Below are 11,093 nucleotides of genomic sequence, written 5' to 3'. Positions count from 1 at the left end.
GCCTATTGTGATGATTTTTTCACGACCCAGATTTTTTGGTGTTCTGCTCCGGCTTCAGTCCACTCTCTGTGAAGCTCTACCAAGATCTTGAAATCAGCTTTTCCTGATAATCTTCTGAAGGCAGTGGTAATCACGGTTGCTTGTGCATCTTTTCCTACGAAACATTTCCCTTCCAGTCAACTTTCTATGAATAGATTGATACAGCACTCTTAACAGCCAGCCCTTTCACCAATGACCTTCTATGGCTTACGTTCCTCGTGGAGAATGATAATGATTGTTTTCCGGACCATCACCAAATCAGTAGACTTTCCCATAATTGTGGTTGCAGGTTCTAAAATGTAGCCCAAGAGATACAGTATTCACTCAAATTGAAACTAAAATCAAGCTTAGTGAAACTCTAATTGAGATACGGAATTAAATTTTGCCGAAGCTGCAAGTCGTAACCGTATTAAAAATACCCTAGAAGTTTGCTTCTAAATTTGAGATGCACCTGTAAAGGTTTTCTATACATTCCTTTTAGCTCATAACAGAAGCTTAAATAACTGGTAGCACATTTAAAAAAAAAAAAAAGGGGGGGGGGGGGGGTTAGAATTCTTGGAAACCTTTACCTCAAACTAACCAACATGCTTGTAAGAATATGACTAGGTCAAACTTAATTGTTCAGGATATTCCATCTCTAGCTAAAAGCCCTGGTGATTTCCTCTGGTTTGAAAAAAAAAAAAAAACCCATTAAAGCAGATGCAGCACTATAATGCTGCCATCTAGTGACAAACCATAGGCAGTTATCCAACAAATGAGTCAGGCCATTTAAAGGAGCAAAGTTTAAAGTGAACAAGATGCCAGGTGGATGAAGAACTGAGTCACTGGACACCCCTTAGTTACATTTGGGATATTCTCATTACCAAGTCTAACCACACAAGTCTAGGGACCTAGCACTGGCAGTATGAAGACAAGTTCGCTGTAAATATCATTACCCAGGAACACTAGTGGTGCAATATTTAGGTTTTTATTCCAAGTTGTAGAGAACAAATTTGCAGTGCAATACAACAAGAGTGTGGCATCAAGAGTGCAAGTATAGTCACTCATTCTCACTCCATTTTCTTGACCATCTTTCTCTTCAGTTTCTTTTGTTGGAGCAGGAGGTCAACATACAGACACTGATCCATAACAGTTGAAGCACAAAGGAGGCCACCATGTAGAGCACCAGAGTAACCGCCAGAGAAAACGTCTTGGCCTGAGGTGAAAAATCTTAGATGGTTTAAAAAAAAAAAAAAAAAAAAAAACACCCCACACATCTTGACTGAAATTTAGGATTACCTGACAGATAGAGGTTCTTGACAGGAGTGTTGCATCTGGTCACAGCAATGTTCAGAGGCTGGTATCTCTCCAGACTGTGCTCCGCAGAAAGCATGGATCCATATGCGGCCTCCAGTCCGTGCATATTGATGGGGGTGACTGCATGCAACAGCACTACCTAAAAATAAGAGAATAATTTTTTGCTCCTGCTCCTCAAGCAGCACTCAAATATAACTGACAGTTCACCTTCTCTTTCAGTTTCGGGAAGTGGACACAAATCCAGTCAAAGAGATGATTAGCAAATCTCATCTTGTATCTTCCATATTCTTCATCCCTTTCGGTCTCATTGACCTTGTTCCACTGTTCAAACCATTTTGGATTGACCATGGTATGGATCACCATACGGGACTGCCCTAAGTTGCAAACCACCCACAAAAGACACTTTAGTTGGCTTGTTTAAGCTAATGTCCCTGTTGTACAACAGTGTGTAAAAATTTAACCTGGGAAACGGGTGCATGAGGTGGGATCCTTAGCAGAGGGGAAGGAAACATACATCATGGGGATGTTGTCAGGTGCAGTTTCCTTATCGGAAGCGAAGTACTCTTCCATCCTAAATAAGCAAAGAAGGGTGAAGGTTATAGATATGCGCTTTAAAAAAAAAAAAAAAAAAACAGAAGTGACTGGATGTGGACGCTTACATTTCATCCATGTTGTTGCTCTTATATAGTCGCATGTTGGTTGAGGAGATGCCCAGGTCTTCTGTAGTTGCATTAAAGCCTGCAAACACCTGGAAGAATCCTTTGCCTGGTTTCAGAGTATGAAGATAGTCCTGGACCTCTGGGAGAAGCAGATGCACAGGTTACCCCAGAAAAATCTAGCCAGTAGTGCGGATTCAGATTAAGAATTGAAAAGGTCTTGTACTGCTTGCAATGAAGACATTGTCACTTACTTGGATTTGCTTGGATTTCAGGAACCAGAAGCTTCTTGAAAGTGGTGAACATGCCAGCATTAGAAATAATCACCGGAGCCCTAACTTCAAAGTCTTGATCTCCACTCTTCACAGTCACTCCTAGTCAAAGAGAACACCGATAAATATTGTGTCATGCATCTGCAAGTATGGTTCCAAATATGCAATGGATTTTGCGGTCTGTTAAATGAACAAACCTAGCTCATGCAGAAACTCACCATATGCAGTTTGTTTTTTATCAACTAGAATGCTGGACACGGGAGCATTGACAAGGACTTTCCCACCATGCTTTTCCAAAACCTGGATGATGTGGTATGGGATCTCACTGGCACCACCCTTAGGATAGTACACACCACGCTTTGAGTGGTGCAGAAACAGGGCATCAATCATGCAACTGGAGTTTTTGGGTGGGACACCTTGAAGAAACAGGAACTCTAGTTGAAGCCCACAAATGCACAAGTTGTTGGTAACAGTAGGTGTTCGCTTACCATAAAATATCTGAGAAAACACGGTGAGGAGGTCCAGGTTGCTGGTAAGAGACTTGACTACATCTGTTGTACTGGTGCGGGAGTATCTAAAAATTGGGGATATTAAATCAGCAATTCCACTCCACAATATGAAGCGAGCAAACCATAGCGGGACCATCTTCAGCATACACAGCAGATGGATCTTCTTGGAACAGATCTAAGGAAGAGATGGTTTAAAAGAGACATGAAGAGGCCATACATTAATGTACAATAAATACAAGCTTAAGAGCATGTAAAAACCTTCATGATTTTGAAAAGCTCCTCCACTGCCTTCGTATCATTGGGAAACTGCTTCTTCAGATGAGCCTCCATCTGAGTCTTCCCACTGTAGATGGTGTATTCTTTACGCTGAGTTCCTGTACCAATAACCACCGTGTCCACATGGGAACCCTGCTCAGCAAAGTGCACCTGGCCATCGGTGATTAGATCCAATGCAACTTTCAGGAAGCCATTCTCATGAAGTTGTCCAACATAATGGAAGCCTTTGACAGACATTCGAGTAGGTGATCAAAATATTTAGGTTGATTATTCATGCAGCTCAGGGAATATCAATGAGATAATCTTACCACAGTCAAACTCAAAGCCTTTTTCAGTTAAGGTCTTACACAGGCCTCCAGCCTGTTTTTCTTGCTCCAGAACCAGGACTTTTTTTCCTAGTTTGCCTATAACCGCAGCCGCAGTCAAACCACCAATACCACTGCCAATCACAATGACGTCCAAGTTCTTAGGTACTTCAAATTCTCCAAACTCTATAAGTAGAGTGGCATTTGTTAGCAATAGACATTTGTAACTTGCACAGGTGCTTCTCAAATCATTCCTGGGACACCCAACCACTGCATATTTTGTATGTCTCCCTCATTTAACATCAGATTAAACTCCTTAACTTAGAGGCTGCAAGACATGAACTGGGTGCAGCCTATGAAGGAGACACACACAATGTGCAATAGTGAGGAGTGTCCAGCACAAGTTTGTGAAGCACTAACTTGACCACTACTTGCAAACTAAATCTTAAGTACTGTACCTTTCCGAAGAAGTCTGTCCTTTTTCTTTTGATCTACAACTAGTGGGCCTGGAGGACTGATGGTCCCCTTACACAAGCCGCTTCGCCTGCCAAACAGATACCAGTATGTGCCACGTGCCCAATCCACAAGCCATTCTAGGAAAATCAGAATCCACCACATCTTCAATTACTAGAAAAAGATCAGATGATGTTTTCAGTTTAAGGAGCGGCTGTTGAATGCTACACCTGCAACAAGATACTAAACTCTCAAGGAGCTGCTCGTCCAGAGACTGCCTCCAAGAGTTCAATGCTGGTGATTGAGTTTAGGCCTTATTTATTAGTCTAAATTGTGGGTGGAGTTAATTAACTCACTTGACTACTATTGGCGTGACTTGACTCACGCAGGAAGGAAGTGGAACCTTGAAGGTTTATTAGGCACAACAGGAGATGGGGTAAAGGATACACAGAAAGCAGTTATACAATATCTAAAAAATATAGGGATATACAATAGGATATAGAATTTTTTTTTTGATATAAAGTAGTACCAATGGATATAGCTCATGTTACATACTCTGATACAGTAGGTGGTGGTATGCACCTTTAAAAGTCATGGTTGCAATCTGCCAAAAAAATGAAAAGAAGAAGAAGAAGAAGACTCAATCAGTTTAGCAGACTGATTGTTTGTAGTGGTGGCTTATAGTGATTTACTTTGTTTCGCATAAAATGATTAAATATGGGAGTGCATGCTTTTGATAAAGTATACTAATCAAATCTGCTTTACCTGGGGCCATTTCATAAAACTCTGAGTAATATGTTAACCCTGAAATTAGGGAAATATTGGGAGAATTTGTCATAATGGTAGTTTTCTTTAAAACATTGAAGATGCAGAGCACATTATAAGGACGCTGTATGCAGATTTTAAGGAAAGTGCATCGCTCTCATACTCATTTCAAGATTTTTTCCTGGGTTTAAATCCATCAAAGACAAGTTTCATAGGACTGTAGGTCAGTGGTGTATAGATCTACACTATTTACTATTGCGTTCCCTTTTTTTACTATTTCGTACACTCGATTAATAAATTTACTAATTCGTACACATGATTTAGCAAATCGAGAGAACGCAATAGTAAATCGAGGGAACGAATTAGTAAATCGTGCACACAATTTATTTATTTTTTCTTGCATGTCATGTGCGGGGCTCCGTAGGATTTATTCATGCACTTTAAAATATTAATTTGAAGCTTCTTTCTTTTCAGATTCTTATTCACGGCTTTATCATAATAGGCTGCATATTTACTTATTAGGAGAAAACCGCAAGTTCTATGTGAAATCGGACACTTGAGCTCCCCCATTTAGTCAGAATGGCATAATCAATAACACCCCGTGAATATTCGACTGTTAGATTGGTAGTCGAATCAGGTTCCTCGAATCGAATGATCGAATGATCGAATCGTCGACTATTTGGGGTCACCCCTAGGTAAAGATTTGCCGTGGAACAAACAATTTCATCAAAGTTGTCCTTAGACAAGAACGCATTTTGATTTTATGTTTTAGGAAAACTTTGATACAAGATTTTGATCCACTTCAAATTTTTGGAAAACTACTGAAAACTTGGACCAATCATAGTAAATTCAATTAGATGTAAAATCAGTTAGTTCACTGATTTACTTTACATGCATTTTAGGACCAGATTTGTAAAGTTATCAAGTGTCATGCGTAGTCCAGACAACTGATTCACATATTGATCAATAATATAAAATATGCAAGTGTATGAATATAATTAATAATTGACGTTGAGTAGCACAAATATTTTGGGTGAGCTGTTCGGGGTCTCTGAGACCCCAGCTATAGAACATGATAAAATGCAATAAAGGTGTGTTGTGCATTCAGTTTCTGTCAGGTGTTGATGTTATTCTAATCTACTGAATCCCAAATAAGTGTACACACACACACACACACACAATCAAGTCAATGAATTTACACTTTTTTTGCATCGCCCTTAATGTTAAATGGTGCATCCACATTAAAAAAAAATTATATAACGTTACATGCAATAGGCAGATTTATTCTTTATGTGTGCTGGGGTCTGGGGATATTACATTAAAAGTATTTCTGTTGCTTTGGTATATGTGAGTATACATGTTGCTGTTTTTACTTGTTAAAAACACATTAAAATGGGAGTGAAATACAGTATATTAAAGACTGATATATCCATCTCAGTAGACCTTTCACAAATTGTATGGTTTTTTTTTTCACTCTAGTTTCTTAACTGCCTGCCTCTTCAGCCTCTTTTGGAGAAGGAGAATGTCAGGGTAAACACAGTGATCCACAACACTTGAAGCACAGAGAAGTCCACCATGCAAAGCACCAGAGTAACCAGCAGAGAAAACATCTTGCCCTGGGATGAAAAACAAGAAATTACATTTGTAAGTAGACCAGACAAAACATGCTACTATCTTCAATAATCCACTTTAATGTTTAATATTATAAGGTTTCTGTAATATTTCTGATAATAATGACTGGTCAATCACAACATTAACAGTAAATTATTTCTTAATCATGGCAACTAATCCAATAAACCGACTTCCTACATTGCTGTGCCCATGAAATGTCTTATCACTCAAATATGTAGTATTACCTGACAGGTAGAGGTTTTTGACAGGAGTGTTGCATCTGGTCATGGCAATGTTCAGAGGCTGGTATCTCTCCAGACTGTGCTCTGCAGACAGCATGGATCCATGTGTGGCCCCCAGCCCGTGCATATTGATGGGAGTGACTGCATGCAACATCACCAACTACAAAAACATAATTTTTAACATAGTTTCTGCTTTTGAAACATTATTACTGTTCAGTTATTAAGCAGCACTCGAATATGATACAAGACTAATTTACCTTCTCTTTCAGTTTGGGGAAGTGCACACAAGCCCAATCAAAGAGATGATTAGCAAATCTCATCTTGTATTTTTCATATTCTTGTCCTCTTTCAGTCTCACTGATGTTGTTCCATTGTTCAAACCACTTTGTATTGACCATAGTGTGGATCACCATACGTGACTGTCCTAAAAATGCAAATAGATTCAGGCAAATGATTTTGAGTCCTTGTCATGACGGTATAAAACGTTAAAGAATAGAGCAAAGTTCATATGAGAAACCTGGGAAGCGGGTACGTGAGGTGGGATCCTTTGCAGAGGGGAAGGAGACATACATCATGGGGATGTTATCAGGTGCATCCTCCTTGTCTGAAGAAAAGTATTCTTCCATCCTAATCATTATGTACACTTATTATGCTTTATTCTCATCAGTGTTAACATAAGCACTTTAACATCATTTAAGAGTGAACGATGGATTTGTGCACCTACATTTCATCCATGTTGTTGCTCTTATAGAGTCGCATATTGGCTGAAGATATGCCCAGTTCTTCTTTGGTTGCATTAAAGCCTGCAAACACCTGGAAAAATCCTTTGCCTGGTTTCAAAGTTTGAAGATAGCCCTTGACGTCTGTAAAGGTCAAGAGATGCACACCATCATGTGACCACTGATGGGCTTTTGAGTTCATATCTTGGTTCATAGTACCACATATATCGAATATGTTCACTTGCTTACCAGGATTTGCCTGAATCTCTGGAGGTAGAAGCTTCTTGAAGGTGGTGAAGATGCCAACATTTGAAATGATCACAGGAGCCCGAACCTCAACATCTTCACCTCCTGTCTTGACAGCCACTCCTGGTAAGATAAAAAGATAAGAAATGCATTTAAAGAACGCCAATACATAATGGAGAACCCATTTTGGGTTCCACTGGGGCTGTTGAACATTCATTGTTATTCTCAGGATCAGATCACACACTCACCATACACATTTTGCTTTCCATCAACTAGAATTCTGGACACAGGAGCATTGACCAGGACTTTCCCTCCATGCTTCTCCAAAACCTGGATGATGTGGTATGGGATCTCACTGGCACCACCTTTAGGATAGTACACACCACGCTTTGAGTGGTGCAGAAACAGGGCATCAATCATGCAACTGGAGTTTTTGGGTGGGACACCTTCAGGAGGAAAACAGTGATTCCAGTTACAACTTCTCAGGAAATGTACTCTGCAATAAAATAAGTTAGGAACACAATAGATATCTCTTTTCTCACCATAAAATATTTGAGAGAACACAGTGAGGAGGTCTTGATTGCTGGTGAAAGACTTGACCACGTCTGTTGTACTGGTGCGGGAGTATCTGAAAATTGGAGAGATCAAGTCTGCGATTCCACTGCACAGAATGAAGCGAGCAAACCATAGAGGGACCATCTTCAGCATACACAGCAGATGGATCTTCTTTGAACAGATCTATCACGAAATAAAATTTAGATATTCATATATAATTCATAGGGTTTTTAATGTCCATACTCCGTGGTATATTCAAAAACTTCAACAAATCACTGAATAAGCACCTTCATGATTTTGAATAGCTCCTCTACCGCCTTCGTATCATTGGGAAACTGCTTTTTAAGATGATTTTCAATCTGCTTTTTGCCACTGTAGATAGTGTATTCTTTATGTTGTTTGCCTTTACCAATAACCACCGTGTCCACATGGGAACCCTGCTCAGCAAAATGCACCTGGCCATCAGTGATCAGATCCAATGCAACTTTCAAGAAGCCATTCTCATGAAGTTGCCCCAAATAATGGAAGCCTTTATGACAAAAGCACAGCATGCGATTATTAAAATAAATTCAGCATTTCATCAAGTAATCATTTAGCACCATGAACATTGCTGGAAGCATCTTACCACAGTCAAACTCAAAGCCTTTTTCAGTGAAGGTCTTACACAGGCCTCCTGCCTGCTTGTCTTCCTCCAACACCAGGACTTTCTTTCCTAGTTTGGCTAAAACTGCTGCTGCGGTCAAACCACCAATACCGCTTCCAATCACAATAATGTCTAGGTTTCTGGGTACTTCAAACTCATCAAATTCTGTAGGTTAAGAAATGGAGAATTAGTACACGTTTGCATTCAAGTTGTTTTACAATTCAATTCCTCTGAAATAAAGCTTGCTTACCATTTCGAAGCACTGTGTTTTTTTCTCTTTTCATCTATGACTAGCGGGCCTGGAGGACTGATGGTCCCCTTGCATAGTTCACTTCTCCTGCCAAACAGGTACCAGTATGTGCCACGAGCCCAGTCCACAAGCCATTCAGAGAAGAGCAGAAACCACCTCATTTTTAGTTGCTGTCTGTAAGAAGAAGAGCGGCTGATGCTTTCAGTGGAGTGTCTTCTGGAGGAGTTGGCCTCTTTAAGGTGAAGGAAGCTCAAGCAGTGGCTCTTTTCAAAGCCAGGAGTCTAGTGCTGGTGGTCTAATGTAGACCCTATTTATTTGTCTAAATTGTGGGTGGAGAGAATAAACATGTTTTATCAGCATCAGTGCATTGACGTACCTTGAATTAATCAGACTTACAGATTGACTGCTTTGCATTTAGTTGCTTGTCTCGGTAAGTAACAGTCTTGCATAAAATGAAGGTCAGTGTGGTAATGCAGTTTTTTTAAAATCTTTTAGATATATCACGTTGATTGTTTGCATGGATCTTTGTTATAACTTCATATAAGTCCATTGGAGACAGATTTCAAAACAACCAACCCATGCACTTTTTCTTCAGTATCACTTCATTTGCACTTTGTTCAGATATTTTATGTTGTAGGTGACAAATCATTTTGCAAAGGCTGAACGACTGAAAGACACCACAGTACCAAAAATACTGGGAAATCAAATCAATGACCAAATGACCAAACTGCTATTCCATACTGTCACTCAATAATCAGCACTGAGGTCTCTGAGAACAGAAGTATTAAAGATATCTATTCAGTTTGAGTATCAGGAGCTTTGTGACCAAGCAATTTTTGTAATTTCAGTGGTGAACAACTTCATATATAGCATGATTTTTTTCTTAATGCAATGCATGTACACCAGAAATGCTTCATTAAAATGTTTTAATGAATCTCCAGCTAAAACTGGAATATACTACAGAACTCTAAACAGATTTTAAGACACCGGGCATCACACATTTGTTGACTTTGTAAATGGTTTACAGAGGAAAACTGGGCTTCATGCAATAAATAACTAAGAAACAACACAGAAATGTGCTGCGCTGCGCTGTGCAAAAGAGATGCATGACAAAAATCTGCATTTTAATATTGTCTCAAAGTTAAAAAACAATTGATACTCACTGAACGGGGTGGGGTGTTTGTGCTTATCATTCACTATGATATTTTCTTTAAATACTGCAGACTGGCTCTTACTTTTGGCCACTTGTGTCAACTGCAAATTAGGGCAAGAATCACACACACACACGTGTACGTTGCAATTTGCGTTTGCAGGTCTTCTGAAAAAGATTACAGTGATTGTAAATAATTTAAAAGAAATGAAATCTTTTTAAGATCATATAAAGAAGACACTATTGTGTATATGGAAACCTGTAAAAGAGACTTTTTAAGACAATCATTGCACCTTAAAACTAACTAGGAACTCAAACAACAAACGTCAAGCAGTTTAATATCCCTTACTCTTTACTTAGATGATGAGTTCATTCATTTATCTGGCTTAAATACACTTAAAGCTTGATTGTTTGCATAGAGATAAACTGGCACCACTGCATTGTTGTAAAAGAGGATCGGCCTAAAGCTGAGAATGAAAGTCACACAGCATGAATACAGTCTCATTGTTGGTGGAGGACATTGGCCAAACTGTATTTTTCCTTGTACTTGAACTTAGACTCTAACACACGTATGACTGGAGTGATCTTGAAATTTCTAAAGCGTTTTAGTTCCTTAAACATTATGACTGAATGGCTTTACCTTTTCAGAAGTAATTTCACATTTTTCTTTCTCCACCATGCCCACACTTCTCAGTAGATGGTGCTAATTTCACCAAAAAAACAGAAAAGTTTAGAAATACCCTCTTAGTTAGATGCAGTTCAAAAGTTCCATCTCCCTAAACATAAGGTGCTGTGGAAATAGTATGCATGTGTCATCAAAAATTGGTGGTTTTCACAACATACAGTATGCGGCTGTTTCAATACTTTTTCATTTTTATTTTAAGTGTTTAAAGATGCCTTTTTACATATATAAACCTACAAAGACCTACAAATACTATATTTTAACTGTAATTTGTTTAAGTATACAGCCATTTATTCTTGACACTGGTGAAATGCCAAACCATGAGACCAATGTATATATGTCCTAGAACACTGGAATAGCTCTTCAGATAATGAGCCTTCAGATCATTGATAGTGCAAAATGTATTTATGACAAAGTGATGTCT

At 39.0% G+C, this 11,093-nt stretch overlaps 2 protein-coding genes across 3 annotated transcripts; both read right to left on the bottom strand.

Moving 5' to 3' along the window:
• Positions 1-990: 990 nt before the first annotated feature.
• LOC127964335 (inactive all-trans-retinol 13,14-reductase) lies at positions 991-4,099 on the bottom strand. Its single transcript, XM_052564508.1, has 11 exons — positions 3,812-4,099; positions 3,357-3,539; positions 3,031-3,272; positions 2,752-2,947; positions 2,482-2,679; positions 2,246-2,365; positions 1,995-2,133; positions 1,797-1,906; positions 1,543-1,709; positions 1,318-1,474; positions 991-1,234 (listed from the first exon to the last, which is right to left on the bottom strand). The coding sequence occupies exons 1-11, from the start codon at positions 3,969-3,971 to the stop codon at positions 1,089-1,091; spliced, it is 1,818 nt and encodes a 605-aa protein (XP_052420468.1). The 5' UTR covers positions 3,972-4,099; the 3' UTR covers positions 991-1,088.
• A 1,835-nt stretch (positions 4,100-5,934) lies between these two features.
• Positions 5,935-9,137, bottom strand: LOC127964337 (inactive all-trans-retinol 13,14-reductase-like). 2 transcript variants are annotated; one of them, XM_052564511.1, is made up of 11 exons: positions 8,841-9,137; positions 8,570-8,754; positions 8,232-8,473; positions 7,932-8,127; positions 7,638-7,835; positions 7,393-7,512; positions 7,149-7,287; positions 6,942-7,051; positions 6,682-6,848; positions 6,428-6,584; positions 5,935-6,187 (listed from the first exon to the last, which is right to left on the bottom strand). In XM_052564511.1, exons 1-11 carry the CDS (start codon positions 8,996-8,998, stop codon positions 6,042-6,044), a joined length of 1,818 nt encoding a protein of 605 aa, XP_052420471.1. In that variant the 5' UTR covers positions 8,999-9,137; the 3' UTR covers positions 5,935-6,041. The 2 variants fall into 2 exon arrangements, with proteins under 2 accessions (XP_052420471.1, XP_052420470.1); XM_052564510.1 differs by having other exon boundaries at positions 8,570-8,752; positions 8,838-9,136.
• Between the last annotated feature and the right edge of the window lie 1,956 nt (positions 9,138-11,093).

This window comes from Carassius gibelio, chromosome B9 (genome assembly GCF_023724105.1).
Source record: "Carassius gibelio isolate Cgi1373 ecotype wild population from Czech Republic chromosome B9, carGib1.2-hapl.c, whole genome shotgun sequence".
Classification (NCBI taxonomy): domain Eukaryota; kingdom Metazoa; phylum Chordata; class Actinopteri; order Cypriniformes; family Cyprinidae; genus Carassius; species Carassius gibelio.
Note: the sequence above shows the minus strand (reverse complement) of the source record. Positions and strands in the feature narration are given on the sequence as shown.

What these genes read in the sequence shown, in the direction of transcription:
- LOC127964337 (XM_052564511.1), bottom strand. Translation starts at nt 8,998, where the DNA reads ATGAGGTGGTTTCTGCTCTTCTCTGAATGGCTTGTGGACTGGGCTCGT. An exon ending in GTTCTCTCAAATATTTTATG is followed by an intron (nt 7,836 to 7,931) that starts GTGAGAAAAGAG and finishes TTCCTCCTGAAG; the next exon opens with GTGTCCCACCCAAAAACTCC. An exon ending in TCCCCAAACTGAAAGAGAAG is followed by an intron (nt 6,585 to 6,681) that starts GTAAATTAGTCT and finishes ATGTTTTTGTAG; the next exon opens with TTGGTGATGTTGCATGCAGT.
- LOC127964335 (XM_052564508.1), bottom strand. Translation starts at nt 3,971, where the DNA reads ATGTGGTGGATTCTGATTTTCCTAGAATGGCTTGTGGATTGGGCACGT. An exon ending in AGCTTTTCAAAATCATGAAG is followed by an intron (nt 2,948 to 3,030) that starts GTTTTTACATGC and finishes TCTCTTCCTTAG; the next exon opens with ATCTGTTCCAAGAAGATCCA. An exon ending in CAAGAACCTCTATCTGTCAG is followed by an intron (nt 1,235 to 1,317) that starts GTAATCCTAAAT and finishes TTTTCACCTCAG; the next exon opens with GCCAAGACGTTTTCTCTGGC.